We start from the raw sequence: 16,208 nt of genomic DNA on the forward strand, positions 1-16,208 counted from the left end.
TTACTGAAAAAAAATTCAGTATTCAGTAAATTTTTACTGAATACTGAAAAAAATCAGTATCATTAAATTGAAGTCTATTATGCATTACCGGTAAAATTTTATGAATTACATGTTAATAAAATTTGAGGATTTTCGACTCACTCTTACTAGGAAAGTAAATGAACAGACCTAAAAAAAGAATTAATAATATTTATTTTATTTATTGTTAAAAAAATATTTTTGATGAAAAAAAGTTTTTTTTGTTTTCAAATACATAAGTCTTATTTTCCACCGTTAGCTTTTCTTAACACCAACATTTCAAAATTTTACACTCAAATAGACTTTTGCATGTGATTAAACCGCTGTAATTTTTATAGCTATGAGTTCACTACACGCTTTATTTCGACGTACATATATTGATAATTTTTGAAAATTTTGATCTTTTTGGCAGGCAGTGCCATGAAATTCTTAAAAATAAATTAGTTTTCTTTGGAAATAACCATTTACTATATCTGTGAACTCAAAATTTCGCTCTATATTGAGAATAATTTGAAGAAAATCTTGGGGCACCGGTGACCGCATACGTGAAAGTGTTAATAAACAAAAAATGTAAGTAACAGTTATATTTTGTCAATTGGCCGAATTTATTTTTAAATATTTTGTTTAAAACGGAAAGGAAACTGTTATTTATATTTAAAAATAATTTACATAGAATCAGATAGCTACGCAGTGGTGTTGTAGAACAGTGGACTACAAGATTGACATCGCTGGTTCGAATCCTAGACGTGTTAAGTATTTTTTATATATATATTTTTTTAAAAACTATTTTAAATTTAAAATATTTTATATTCTCAACAAAAACTTCACTTACTATCCTACAATCAGTCATGACAATTTAGCACTTTTGGTAGCAAAAGTAGTAATATGGGGATTTTCTTGAAGTTGCAACTTGAAAAAATAAAAGTTTCGTTAAACCGATTACCAATTTACAAATTTTCTTCTCTTTTATAAAAATACAAACCACAAGTATACCTATTATTTTTTATGTCGAAAGAAAATAAAAAAAATACAAAACAAAGAGTGCGTTGTTTACATGCATATATTTTGAATCGAAATATGTATATTTTGTTAATTTGTCTATTTTATTTTTTAAACTGTTTTTCACACGAACAGAAAATAAAGTACATAGTATTTAAAAACGCACAGTTAATAAATAAGGGGGTGGTGTTGTGAGTAGAACGGCGACCAGCAACCCTGAGGCCCTCGGTTCAAATCCAGTGGGCTACGGCTTTAGGTAAATATTTTTACTAATAATATATCTATTAAGAAGTGTAACATATTTTTCTACTAACATATAATTAATAACATTTTACCGGTAATTGCATAATGGATTTCAATTTACTGTTACTGATTTTGTTCAGTATTCAGTAAAAATTTACTGAATACTGTTTTTTTTCAGTAATCAGTAAAACTTTACTGAATACTGAACATTTTTTCAGTAATCTATTTTTACTGAAATTTTACTGGTACTGCAAAGTGCCCATCTATGCTATGACTAATTATGGACCGATCGTAACAAAATTTGGTGACATGAATTTTGTGTATATAAAACTTATTTGGAGCTTACTTACTGCAAAGTGCCCATCTATGCTATGACTAATTATGGACCGATCGTAACAAAATTTGGTGACATGAATTTTGTGTATATAAAACTTATTTGGAGCGGAATTTGTGGAGATACATATATAAATTAAACATTTATGACCGATAAAGTCCAATTTCGGGAGGACATTTGTATGGGGGCTAGGTGAAATAATGGACCGATTTCAGCCAGTTTCAATAGGCTTGAAAGTGATTCTAAGTCGATCGGTATACTTTAAGGTGTTAGACTAATATTTTTGGGCGTTACAAACATCTGCACAAACGCATTATACCCTCCCCACTATGGTGGTGTAGGGTATAAAAATGGAAACTGATTTTTTTGGAAAATTTAAATTTTTAAAATGCAATAAAAGCTTTAATTATGAATCGTTTATAATGAAATTTTACACTTATATAGAAACTTTTTATCAAAATCCATAAGTGAAAAATAAATTTGTGAATTGTTAATGACAATCCCACAAAAAAAAAAAATTTCAAAAATCCCAAAAATGGTATTTTTAGTGTGTTGACTCTGTGGACAGTACCGAGGTCCGGGCTATAAATTCCATTTGCAAGATATTTAAAAACATATTTAGGAATAGAAAAGAGGTCTTTTATTTTTGAAAGCAGCTATGCGATTAGAGAAAATATTGTCTAAACTTTAAATTTTGATAAAAAAATATGTCTATATTGGAAGGCTCTGGACTACGCAGTAATATGAAATTTGATATTATTTTACTTTTATAATATTTCCCGAAATGTTATCTTTCAGAAAATTATAAACACATTATTTATAACTCTCTTATTTTCTGTATAATTTAATATTAATATAAATACTTTTTTCGACTTTTTTATTTTTATTTAATTTAAATGGGCATAACATTTGACTCGGTAGAGGTTTTTAAACAATTATTTCTAAAGAATATTTATAAATATATTGTTAATTCAACTAGAATTTTAATTTTAAAATGTGAATAACTCGTAAACTATAAGATATAACATATAGCTAGAGCAATGTTTTATGTAGATCTCTTCTAGTAGATTCCATAAAAATAAAAATCTTTCAAATCGAATCGAGGAACAAACATTTGGAATCCCATCTTTGGGAATTTAGAACAATTATCCTAAATAAAAAATGTCGTTAAAAAAATAGATTGAATTTGAAGAACCTGGGGAAACCCCTATTACCATATATAAATATATAGAACCTTTTTTAGGAAGCAAAGAGTAATAGCAGTTTTTAGGCTAAAAAAAAATTAAAATTTCCTCAATTTTAAAATATAAATACGATTATTTTTAAACAATTTTAAAAATTTGGCATTCGTTATCCAATAAGAAATTTTATTATAACATGGGTATCAAACTAATTTTTCGATACGTTAGTTTATTCGATCACGAATGAATAAATTATTCGAATAATATTTTTTATTCGTTCGATTAATTGATGGAATTTTAAAAATTAATACATCACTCGAATAATAACAAAAATTATAAACTTTTATTCGATTAAAATAAAAATCCAATAATTTACAACACTAGGCGATTTTTAAATAAGATTATTAATTTGCGAACATTACTAAACAAATGTATGTATGCACGTGTGTTCGTTTATTGTGTACGGATAACATTAACTTTTTAATTAAAAAATATATGCATACTTTTGGGCATTACAAAAATAATTGTTAAAGCTTTATAAAAAGCTTTTTCTAACTTGTTTAATTTATAATCTCTTGCATGAGCAAGTAGTGCATGCATTCTAATTAAATTATAATGAAATTTAATTTACATTAACCCTTTCGGGATTTCGTATTTTCTTTATTTTCAATTTCTTCTCTAAATAACCCCTAAACCAGGTTTAAGGATTCATTACAATATTTTAATAAAAATATATCGGTACATGTCAGCGTATTGATGCAGCTTGACAATGAATTCCACAACATTGTTGAAATTTGAGCAGTTTGGAAGACAGTGATATAGAACAAAAATTATGGGGAAATTAATTTGTTACTTCAATCGCTTAGTCCAATTTGAATGAAATTTGACATATGCAAAGAGGATGTCTTGTCGAGTTCAACTTTTGTAGTTGGACCTCATGGAGCCATCAGGGAAGAGGCCAGGGGATCCCAAAGTAGGTCACCTTGGGTATGTTAAATTTTTAAAACGATTCAATTTCTTCGTTAAAATTCCGATTTTGAAAAAATCTCTTATACCTTCGGAGATATTCGTACATTTTTACCCCCTTGCTCCAGTTTTTTGAAAATATTCTGATGTTTAATTCATCTTTTAATTTCGAATCACCCATCAAGAACATTGATTGAAATTATATGTCACACGCAAAATGGTTAAGCTACGTTGCCGCATACACCGTAATCGGCACCGAAAATGAAATTCCATACATTTGCACCGAAAAAAAGTTCGTTTCAGAAAACGGCAACTAAAATTGGAAAAACCTGTCATTTGGGGCCGGAACGAAAACAATTTCAAATAGTTTTCGGTGTTGTAGGAACGAAATTATTTGAATTATTTTTTTATTTCAAATTTAACCCTTTGACGACGAAGAATTTTCCGCTGGAAATTTTTAATTTTTTTTTGCGGATTCTTACTCGTAAAAGCGACATTACAAGACTAAAGTGTTGTCAAAATTTAAAAATTATTACTCCTTCTACGAGAAAAATCATGGGACATATGTGTCCCATTCGTCGTCAAAGGTAAAAATTTGGAAACAAATGCATTGAACTAAAAAAGCTTTTTTTAGTTTCAAAAAGTAGAGTATTGCTTTATTTACATTGCAAAACCAATAAAATTGAACAATGGCATAAGGTGTTCCCAAACCTAAAGCGGCCAAAGAATTTTTAATTAAACTCCACATAAAAAAAGACAATCAAAATTACGACCTTGATTGCATATACGGGCAGGTTTTATACCCAGCAGAAAGGTATAATATTTTCCATAAGTGAAGGAGATTGAAAGCAATGAGATTGGCAGAAATAAGATTGTACTCGTCTACGATGGAATGTATTCAGTACCGTTTATGTCCAAGATTATGATTCGAGGTAGTTTTGAATGTGTTCTTTCAAGCTTACATTTTGCTATCAATGCTGAACAGCTAAGCCGTCGACCAATTATACCATTGAGCCTTAAAAATACGACCAGTAATAAATCATTACAACTCAGCATTTGGAAAAACTTTGACCCATGGCAAATACTTATCAGTCTTTATACGAGCATATGGTCAAATTTCAGGACCTCAGTATATGAAAGACAAACCCATAAGCTTGGGTGTAGTTACGAGTTTAAATTGGTTATTTATATAAAACTGATATATATACACAGGCAAAAAAGCAGAGAGAATCCGTGGTTCAAGATATGACAGCAGACTTGGGAAATGTTATATTTCGATAACATTTCCAATATTATTATATAAACTTATGATCAATCGAAGATCAGATTTTATGATCGTCTGTTTTTTGATGGCTGTAGCTGGACATTATCAAACAAGATAGAATGGAGGAGTCAGGACAAAAAACTGAATTGATAGTCGAACAAACACAATTTGCATGTAAAAAACAAAAGTGCTTTACTGGAACAGAAATTATTTTGAATTGTATCACAATTAAGTTCGATTTTGATTTAGATTTTATGAACCATATAATATTTTGTGTTTTTTTAATGTTTTTTACTGAATTGTTTGTTATTTCATTGTTTATCAATTATAAAATATTAAATAAAATAAAAAAATTTTAAAGAAAAAGCTCCTTTATTTTTACATTTGACGACGAATGGGACACATATGTCCCATCATATTTTCAGTCCCCCCGGGAAAAGTATAGAACCGATTCAAAATTCTTTGGTCAATAAATTTACGTAAGGCATTGGTTCATCTAATACTAAAAGTTTATCCAACAGTATCAATTAGAACTCGAGATATAAGAAAACATAAATTGTCAAAAAAATATACATTTGTTTTTCATCGAACAACACCGCTTAGATCAAAATCCAATGAAAATTGTGGCTGTAATGTCGCAAATGCGAGATATGCGTCCCATTCGTCGTCAAAGGTTTAAAGAAAATCAAAATGAATAAAAAAACAAATTTTCTTTATTGGAAGAGGAAAAAATAATGATTGTGTCAAAAATAATGAAATTCTATTTAATGCGCGACATCCAAAATTAAAAAATAATTTCGTTTTTGTTTTATGCCGCAACCCACCCAACTGAAACGAAAACAATTCAGAAACGAGACGGTGACGAACACCAAAGTTTTTCAGTTTTCGTTATCGGCGGCTCACAGTGGCCTCATTTACGACCGATAAAGTATAACTTCGGAAGAACATTTGTATGGGTGCTAGGTGAAATAGTGGACCGATTTCAGTAATTTTCAATAGACTTCGTCCTCGGGCCGAAAAAAATTTATGTACCAAATTTTATCGCAATATCTTCAAAATTGCGACTTGTACTTTGCGCCAGTCATATGAACAAATAAAATAAAAATAGAACAAAAATTTGGGAGTAATTTCATTCAAATGAAAAAAGTGTTCAACAAACAGGTCAAAACAGGTCAACAAGTATATATAGGCTTAAAGAAGACACTTTGGACTTTCTCCTGGTTGTAAAATTTGTTTAACCTCTTTTGACCCTAAGCACTTTTACTCCACTGAAATTTAAATTTGGCTAAAATATAGTACCTGAGAAAAAAATTAATAACACATCAGGTATAAACGGTACAATGACAAATCATATCAGCTCTTAAAGACTATTATCCTACCAACATAACAAAAGAAAAATCATCCAATTATCTATAATAGTTTGCGAGTAATGATAATTTACTTCTGATCAAATTTACAAAAATCACATTTTTATAAAATGACATAAAATATTTGACTTTAACAGCATGCCACGCACACTTTGACAATATTTTTATCTAATTTTTTGGCTACCTTAGTTTTGTGTTAACAAAAAGTTGGACTTTTGGCCGATGAAATTGAGATATGAGCCACCGTGCGGCGATTACGGTGTATGCGGAAACCCAGCATTATTGGGATTATATGTCCCTGAATAGAAGGACGATTTCAGGATTTCTGAGTATGCAGAACATGATATTTTTTCCACATCTTTTAGAATATGCAAACATTTCTACCACATATATACATATTTTGGTTCTCAAAATAAAACTCCGGGGCAAAGGTTAATAAGTGGGTAAGAAACGGATTCTTCGAAGGTAGAGGAGGCTTATAGTTCTAACACATTATATGAATGGGAAATATCCCTTTAATGGATACTTGTTTAATGTAACCATATACATATGGTTAATACAATCATGTGAATCGTAAATTAACCATATTATGGTTACCACAAACATGTAAATAGTTACTAGTCACAGTAAAAAACTTGTAACAATGTTGGAATGGATACAGTAAACATGCTCAACTATATTTTTTCTCTAGGTGTGCTTTGGGATGAATTATCCCAATAGTTACAATGAATCATATCTAATTTTGATATCACAGCAAAGGTTATTAACAGACGTTTTAATTTCCATATAAGAATTATTTTGAATTTTAACATTCAGTTCTAGCGAAATAAGCTTTTCCATTTTAATCGCTTTTTTTAATAAATCATAATTTATAGAAAAATTAAAAAGTAAACATGTTTGTACAAATAGTTATTTATTGTAGAAGATTTATTAAAATCTATAATTCATAATTATTGTTTGATTACAAAATAGCACTACTTATTTCAAGACTGACCATTTAAAATAATTTAATTATTTTTAGTAATTTCAACATTGGCTGCCGCTTGGGATCGAGTAAACTGTTCCACATTAGCACCATCGTCTGAAAATTTAAAATGCATAATATTATAAATGAATTTTAAATAATTTACCAACATAAACAATTACTTACAAGTGATAATAGGACGATATCCATTTTCATCAGCCACATAGCGTATACTAACACGTATTCCTTCGGGAGTGATAAACGAAAAAGCACCCTCTACCTTTTGAGCCGTATCACCATTGTCCAAAGTGATGGCCTTGCCACGAGCCTCATTATGTATGCCATTCTCTGTTTCGTACATATAACCATAACTGCCATCTTCCTGAATTGGTTCTACAATCTGCTCAACAATACGAGCTTCTTGAGGTTCCACATCGGGATTGTATTTCTTATAGAAATTGTCGTAATAACGGCGTTGATTGTAAACTTCACGATTTTTATAATAGCGACCATTATTATTTTCGGCATCATAATATTGTCCTGGCTTATACTGTCCTTGGTCTTTGTAGCGACCTGGATTATTAGAGTCAGCTCCAAAAGCCATATAGACCAAGGCAGTTAATATCATTAAGGTTGTGAAAAGTTTCTAAACAAAATTTAAGTACATTTTTATTTTAATTTTTTCTATAAATTATCTTTAACTCACCATTTTCTTATTGGTTTCTCTAACACTTTCAACTAAGAACTGTTAAGTTTTTATTAAAAATCATTTAATTTTATAGTAGTTGCTCCCATTTTTATTAAAACTAAACGAAACAACTGTCCAAATATACGCCAACATTTTTAAGCTAAATATTTCTTTAGAATAATGTTAATTAAAAAATCTAATTTCAGTCATATTCCGTTTTCATTAAAAATCATTTTTGGTCTTAATTTCCGTTTAAAAGTTCTATGAATGTTAGTTTCTTTTTTTATTTTAATTGGATTATCATTTTTTTTACATTTATTATAGTGTGACATACCCACCAACAATAAATGAAGACAACATTTTATTGTCAATAATAGACCAGTTGCTTCCAGAATATAATTTTGGTAAGCAAAGGTAGTTTTTTTTGGAGTACTAAGAAATTTAATTATTATAAGTTAGAACATATGATACATCTAGTGTTCCAAAAATATTTCTATTCCAAAGGACACACTATGTATTTAATCAACGTCCAAACAATTTTTGTTTTGAAAACAAACAGAAATATATGTTTGGATTTAATATTTTCTATAAAAATTGCAATTTTAGGCTTGTAACCTACAACCATCATTGCACTATGGTTTCAAATCCAATTTTTATGGCATAAATTAAAATAATCATGTCAGAGCTTTTAGTTTCAGCACATTTAATGTCCATGGCATATAAATAAATTTAAACAAAAAATAATCAATTGGACCACGCCCACTAAATGGGAAGGTATACGAACTGAACTATTTTTTTATATGTATAAGAAAATTATATACATTTTGTTTTATTTGATTTTTTTTGTTAATAATCAGATTTTTATTGATTTTTTTAGTATACCCAATTTATTAGTACATCATATTTGCTCCCGTTTGTTGTCCAATCTGAAAGCATTTCGGTACGGGTAATCAAAAATTGTGCTAAAATCAAATGACAATTGTGGGAGTTTGCTGAAAAATGCTGGCGAGATATGAATATACACTCAAAATATACACTTTGGCGAACACTTGCACATTTAAACTTCCATGCAAGTTCGTGCCCAAACACAACTTTTGGTCCACGGAAGTTATAGGTTATGGCGAGACTACAAAACTACACAATCACAATATCAAGAATTACGACAAGGACTCAACAAAAATAAAATTCTAAAATATGCCATGAAACTACTTACCTTGGGCTACATTCGCCATTTTTTAAATACTTTATAACTTTATTTTTTAAGGCTTGCTCGTTGTACAATTGCAACACTGTTTTAACACTTATTTAAGAACACGTGTTTAAAGTTACAACTTTGAAAGCCTAGCAGACCAGCAGTATTGCCAACTGTTTTTTTTAAATATATTTTCTTGATTGCTTGGAGTGTTGTCATTAAGAAAATAAATTAATTTTTAACAATTTTTAAAATTTTTTTTTTTGAATTTTTGCCAAAAAAAATCGATTTGGGACCATAGTGTATTGGTTGAAAATTATAAATTTTTTGTCAAACTTTAAAATTTCAATTTGGTATCATTTTATTTCGACCCAACTTCGATTTTTATAAACTCCGATTTAATTGAAATTATACATTATACATTCATTTGCATTTGATATGACGTGAAAATAATAAATTTTTTGGAAATAAATCTGGTATTTCTAAACGTCTTGTCCGATCGGGATAAAATTGATGTGTTCGTAACCAAAGAGTTTTCGAGTTTAAGTTATATCAAGTAAGCTGTGCCGAATCTTATATACCCTTCACCAAATTATACATAAAAATATTTTTATTTAAACAAAATTAATTATTTTTTTTAATTGTTTTAAAATTTTTTATAAAATTTTTTTTCCTAAATGTTTTTAATTTTATTTAAAAAAAGTTTTTTCCAATTTTTTTTTTAATTTTTAAAAAATATTTTTTTTGGAAAAATAATTTTGAAAAAAAATTCGAGTTAAAATTTTTTTCCCGATTTTGACCCATTGTAGGTCCAACTTATCCCGATCGGACCAGCTGTTTTGAAATGCCAGATTTATTTCAAAACAATTTTGGTTCTGCCCCACTGTGCGTAATTCAGTAATAAGTTATAAAAATCGCCCCTTCACTGTTTTGTAAAAACCTTAACGCAAGCAATGAAGCCATTATAGTGAGATATTTCAAACTTTGTTTAAATTGTTTTAAAGCCTATATCCGTTGTTGTGAGGGGGTTCCATTGTTATGAGGGGGTTCAGAGCAGTGTTCGTTTATATAGTACATATGGGGGATTTCACGTCAAGTGAACCAATTTTTGAAATCGATGTCTTCCTATTGGATAGTAATTCAGAGACAATTTTTCTCTCTGATTTAGAGGGGGTCAAAATTTTACATTTTGACCAAGCAGGTGTTTTTTTATCCATGTAACTTATCACCTATTGTTCTTAGCAAAATGTGTCCCAAATAGTTTAGATAGATATTTCATCAATCTTTCGAAAAAAAAATAAAATTAAATTAAATTTAAAATTGAAAAAGGGTCCATTTTGACAAAAAAGTTAGATTTTTCAAAAAAAAAATAAAAAAAATTGTGTCTTGAGTTACAAAATATTTATTTGGATAGATATCCACTCGCATCCGTCTAAACGACCAAAAAGGTCTTCTAAAAAATTCCTAAGCTTCCTTTGAAGCAAAAAAAAATTAAAAAAGGGTCAATTTTGAAAAAAATTAAACAAAGTTTTTGGTTTTGCAAAAAAAGTCAAAAATTTTATGTTTTAAGTTACAAAATATTTATTTTGATAGATATCCAACTCGCACTAAGCGACCAAATAAGTCTTCAAGGAAAATACAAGTTAAAACTGTTTTTGATTTCGAAAAAAAATTGTCAAAAAAAATTTATTTTTTTGCAAATTTTTTTTTTTCGAAAAATTATAGAAAAAAAGCAAGCACAGTATTTTAAAAAAAAACGGAAATAAATCTAAACGGCCGATATGAATTAAATTTGATATGGGCAAACAGAAAGTGTTGTCGAGTTTAAGTATTAAATTTGGACCTCACGGATCAACCAGTGGCACGGCCAGGGGTCCCCAAAGTTGGACACCTCGGGTATGTTAAATTTTTAAAACGATCCTATTTCGTCGTTTGTGTTCTGATATCAAAAATATAACATACTTATGTAAATAAAATCTCAAAAATATTGGGTAAAATGTCATACAATTTTTAACTATGACCACAAAGAATTTATAAATAGCAGATGGGGAAATTGGATTCCGTTATAAGAGAAAACATACCAGATGAAGATCACATAACTTTAAAAAATCACTTTAACAAGCATAAATCTCTTAATAATATTGCTGTTCACATAAAATTCAATATAAATAAGTATCATACCTAAGGAAATCATGCGCTTAATTTCAAGGCGATCGATCCATAATTGGTCAAAGGTCTCATATAAAGCTCACTTCCAAAAATTACTTTAACAAGCATAAATCTCATACAAATTTTGGAATCTTATGAAATTTAACAAAAACAAGTTTCATATAGAAAGAAATCACGCGATCCAATTTCAGAACGATCGGTCCAGAAGTGGTCAAAGTTCATATATAAGGCCCAATTATGAAAATCGCTAACAAAAAAAAATGATTGAAATTTTAATAGATTTAACAGATTTGCTAAACTCTGTGACCGACTATACTTTTTTACTTGTTATACCCTCCACCACCATAAGTGGTGAATGAGGGTATATTTGTCATTCCGTGTGTAACATTGAGAAATATTCATCTGAGACCCAACAAAGTATATATAATATTGATCCTTATAAAATTCTAAGTCGATTGAGCCAAGTCCGTCTGTCTGTCTGTCCGTCTGTATGTCCGTCTGTCTGTCTGTGTAAAACACGCTCACGTCCAAAATAAGCAAACAAAATTGGTAGACTTGCAAAAGAAATGTTTACTGTTCTCCTAAGCAGTTTGGTATTGAAAATCAGAAAAATCGGTTTACTGGAACCAGAATTATGAACCAAAATGTGAGAAAACCTAAAAAAAAAAACATGATAATTTTAAAATAGTTTTTGTTATTTGCGCAAATATATTGGAGATAATACCATCAAATTTTACACGTTTTATTTTTATGTCAAAAGGACTAACTCCGGTAAAAATTATAGGAATCGGTCCATGGTTTCTCCTAGCCCCCATACAAATTTCTTCCCGAAATATGGTTCTATGGTCTGTAAATGCCTACAAAATTGCAGTATCCACACAAAAAAGATCGGCCAATAACTGCTTGTAGCTCCCATGTAAGGACCACTTCCGAAACACACATTGACCTACATAAACATCAGAAAAATATCAATATCAGAACAAAATCTTATACAAATCTCTAATTTATATTTAGAAATCATACTAGAGGTTTTTGTGAATATCGGTCCATATTTGACCATAGCTCCCATATAAGGTCCACTTCTGAAAATCAGTTAAGTACTCATAAATCTCTTATAAATAGCTTAATCATAGAAATCACTGTACCAAATTTTACGCAGATTGGCCGATAATTGGTCATAGCTCCCCTATAAGGCCCATTTCCGAAAAAGATATTAATCTTAATAAATATTTAAAACAAATCGATATCAAAACAAGTAAGAAAGTATGGTCGGTCAAGCCCGACCATATAATACCCTACACTAAGTAAAAGAGCAAAAAAAAATGTTCTTTTAAAATTTCAATAATTTATATTTTTGAGTGATTTTCGGAAATGGGGTTATATGGGGGCTATGACCAATTATGGACCGATCACCATGAAATTAGGTCGTGTGATTTATGTCTATATGATTTATGTCTATTGAATTTTGTGTGTTTACCAACATTTTTAAGCGATTTATGCACGTTAAAGTGATTTTCGGCAGCGGGTCTATATGGGAGCTATGACTAATTATGGACCGATCGTAACAAAATTTGGAGCGGAATTTGTGGAGATACATATATAAATTAAACATTTATGACCGATGAAGTCCAATTTCGGGAGGACATTTGTATGGGGGCTAGGTGAAATAGTGGACCGATTTCAGCCAGTTTCAATAGGCTTGGTCCTTGAGCCGAAAAAATAATATGTACCAAATTTTATTGAAATATCTTCAAAATTGCGACCTGTACTCTGCGCACAAGGTTTACATAGACAGCCAGCCAGCCAGCCGACCAGACGGACGGACGGACGGACATCGCTTAATCGACTCAGAAAGTGATTCTAAGTCGATCGGTAAACTTTAAGGTGGGTGTTAGACTAATATTTTTGGGCGTTACAAACATCTGCACAAACGCATAAAACGCTCCCCACTATGGTGGTGTAAGGTATAATTAAATTACGCACAGATCAGTAATTTTTATACAGCAATCATACATACTACTGGATTTTGTGAATATCGGTCCATATTTAACCATAGCTCCCATATAAGGTCGTCTCCAGAAAATCACTAAAATCCTCATTAATTTCTTACAAATATAGTTATCAGGTTGAAATTCGAAACAAATTTGTTCAATATATACAAAAATCGATGTACCAAATGTTACGATGATAGGCTCATAATTGTTCATAACCTCCATATAACCTCCATATAAGAACCATTTCCGGAAAACACATTAACCTGCATAAATATCCAAAATAATCTATACTGAAACAAAATTTTACACCGATCAGTAATTTGTATCCAAGATTCGAACTACAAGATTTTTTAAATATTGGTCCATAATTCGGCATAGCTCCCATATAAGGTCCACTCTTGTTAATGGCGTTGTTTATATGAAATTGTACAAAAATAGCACCCAAATATTTAGGCCCATAATAGGTCATAGCTTCCATATTTTGAACCAAAATAGTACACAGATCAGTAATTTTTAAAATCATACTACTGAGTTTTGTGAATATCGGTCCATATTTGGCAACAGCTCCCATATAAATACATAAAAATCACGATAAATTTTCTGAAGACCCCAGATATCTTCGGGATCCAAATCTTTAATAATTCTGTCAGACATGCTTTTGAGAAATTTCTTATTTAAAATCAGCAAAATCGGTCCATAAATATCTGAGATATGAGGAAAAAACCAGGACAACCTCGTTTTTTTGACCTATTTTTTACCTATATCTGGATTAGTACGTCATTAACATACACAATATGGATATCTAATGATAGGTATTTCAAAGACCTTTGCAAAGACGTATATAAGACCATAGTAAGTTGGACCTACAATGGGTCAAAATTTTTTTTAAACCGATTTTTTTTTCACCAAAATTTTTTTTTAAAATTAAAAAAAAAATTAAAATAACAATTCGAAAAAAATGTTTTAAAATTTGTATTTTGAAGTATAATTTGGTGAAAGGTAAGTATATAAGATTCGGTTCAGCAATGTCATAACAAATAATCAATAAAATAACATTTAATTTGTTATGTTTTCGCATAAGGCGGACTTTATCAAATTTTTTTAATTTTAATATTCTTAAATACATACTTTATTATGTAATATTTGTGTATTTTGATTACTTAATCCGAAATACTGATTACTTATTTTGCGGATATTTTTGCTTAAATTATAGTGTAAAATATTTAACTAATAAAAAAGCTTAAATTTAAATAATTGTTTGAATTAAAAATTAAATCTAAAAAAACAGCATTTAATTTATGCTAATTTTAAATTGATTATTTAGCTAAACTAAAACAAATATAGTCTCTAAAATAAGAATAAAACAACAAAAGTCTACAACTTGAAGCATAATTGGAGGCAAAGATATAAAATCAGCCAGACACAATGATCAACCAACATGCTGTGTTATATCTTCACTAAAATCATCTTCAAGTTAAACTGAATTCATTGATTTTTTCTCAAAAAAACAATAATAATAATAGTGATGAGAAAAATGTGATTTTGAAAAAGTTTTGACATTTAACTGCAGCAATATTTGTGTAGTTTGTCTGTCAGTTTAATGGCGACATTGTCTTTTCATATCAAATGCTTGTTTAAATAGTATTATTTATTAGTTTGTTTTAGTTTCTGTTGTCGTTTTCAATTTGATAATAAGCTGCTACTAAATTAATCACAAGATGGGCGTTTTAAATTAAAATTTAACACCTGCATTATTGCTATAAGTTTTTGATATTTTTTCTGTTGATTTTTGAAAATGTTGACAGCAAACTGGTAGCTGTTAACTGGCAGATAGATACAAGTATTTGGCTTGTATCATCTTGTTGCTGAATATTTGTTTGATTGTGTAAATGAACTTTAAATCTGAAATTTATTTATGTTAATTTTTGTCGAAATGTTTGTTTGGTTTCATTTGAATATATTTTTAATTATAAATGATGGCTAGCAGCTTTGTCAGTTTATATATTGTTATAAATTTATAGCTGTCATTTAAGTAAATCTTTAATTTCCGTTTTGTATTTGCAATTAAATTTAAAAATTTGATACCCTACCCAAAATGAGTTGTTATATGTTTGAAGTAATAAGATACAGTGACTAATATTTGATGCGAAGTTCCAGTCATAATTATTCCTTTTCTATATAAAAATTTTAAAAATCTAATTAATTTCTTGAAAAGTAGCAATAATTGTGTAACAATTACTGCAAGAGTTGTTTGATATATATGATTAATTGAGATATTCAATATCAGTTCAAAACTTTACGAATAGTTTTCTGAAGTTCCACCAAAATTGTTAATAAATACATAATAATTTGTTGTATTATTTTTTAAATCGAGTTCTTGGTAGCCTGGAACATAGAGAAAATATACATACAGCGGAAACTAGAAAAAAACTCAAACATAAAAATTACTCAAAATAATCACATATACGAGTGTTGTTTTTGTTTTCACATAGTTTTTCTTCGTAATATATTCTCACCACTTAGGTTTTTGACAACTGAGTTAGGTCTTTGATAGGAGAGTTTCCGCTCTATGTATATTTCTCTATGGCCTGGAATCTATATTTCATGTCAGTGCCTCTAGATTATCTTGAGCGTGTGTGGTCCAAAAACCGTCCATTTTTATACCCTTCACCATGAATGGTATGCTATATGAGGCAATCAGCGCAAAAGGGGTGTAATTTTTTGGTTGCTTTTCTGGTGTTACATACTGTCTACATTACCAATCAATACAAAAGTGGAGCAGATAGAGCTGAAAGAAATGTATGTAGAATATACCACTAAATAAATAGG

At 29.4% G+C, this 16,208-nt stretch overlaps 1 protein-coding gene across 1 annotated transcript in view; it reads right to left on the bottom strand.

The window, feature by feature from the left end:
* Positions 1–7,379: 7,379 nt before the first annotated feature.
* The window catches only part of Cpr49Ad (Cuticular protein 49Ad), a 30,500-nt gene continuing 21,671 nt past the window's right edge, over positions 7,380–16,208 (bottom strand). Inside the window, exons 2-4 of the mRNA XM_065512858.1 lie at positions 8,043–8,081; positions 7,523–7,982; positions 7,380–7,453 (exon numbers count right to left, since the gene is read on the bottom strand). Coding sequence (XP_065368930.1) covers positions 7,380–7,453; positions 7,523–7,982; positions 8,043–8,081 — 573 coding nt within the window. The remainder of the gene's footprint in view (positions 7,454–7,522; positions 7,983–8,042; positions 8,082–16,208) is intronic.

Source organism: Calliphora vicina, chromosome 5 (genome assembly GCF_958450345.1).
Source record: "Calliphora vicina chromosome 5, idCalVici1.1, whole genome shotgun sequence".
NCBI lineage: Eukaryota > Metazoa > Arthropoda > Insecta > Diptera > Calliphoridae > Calliphora > Calliphora vicina.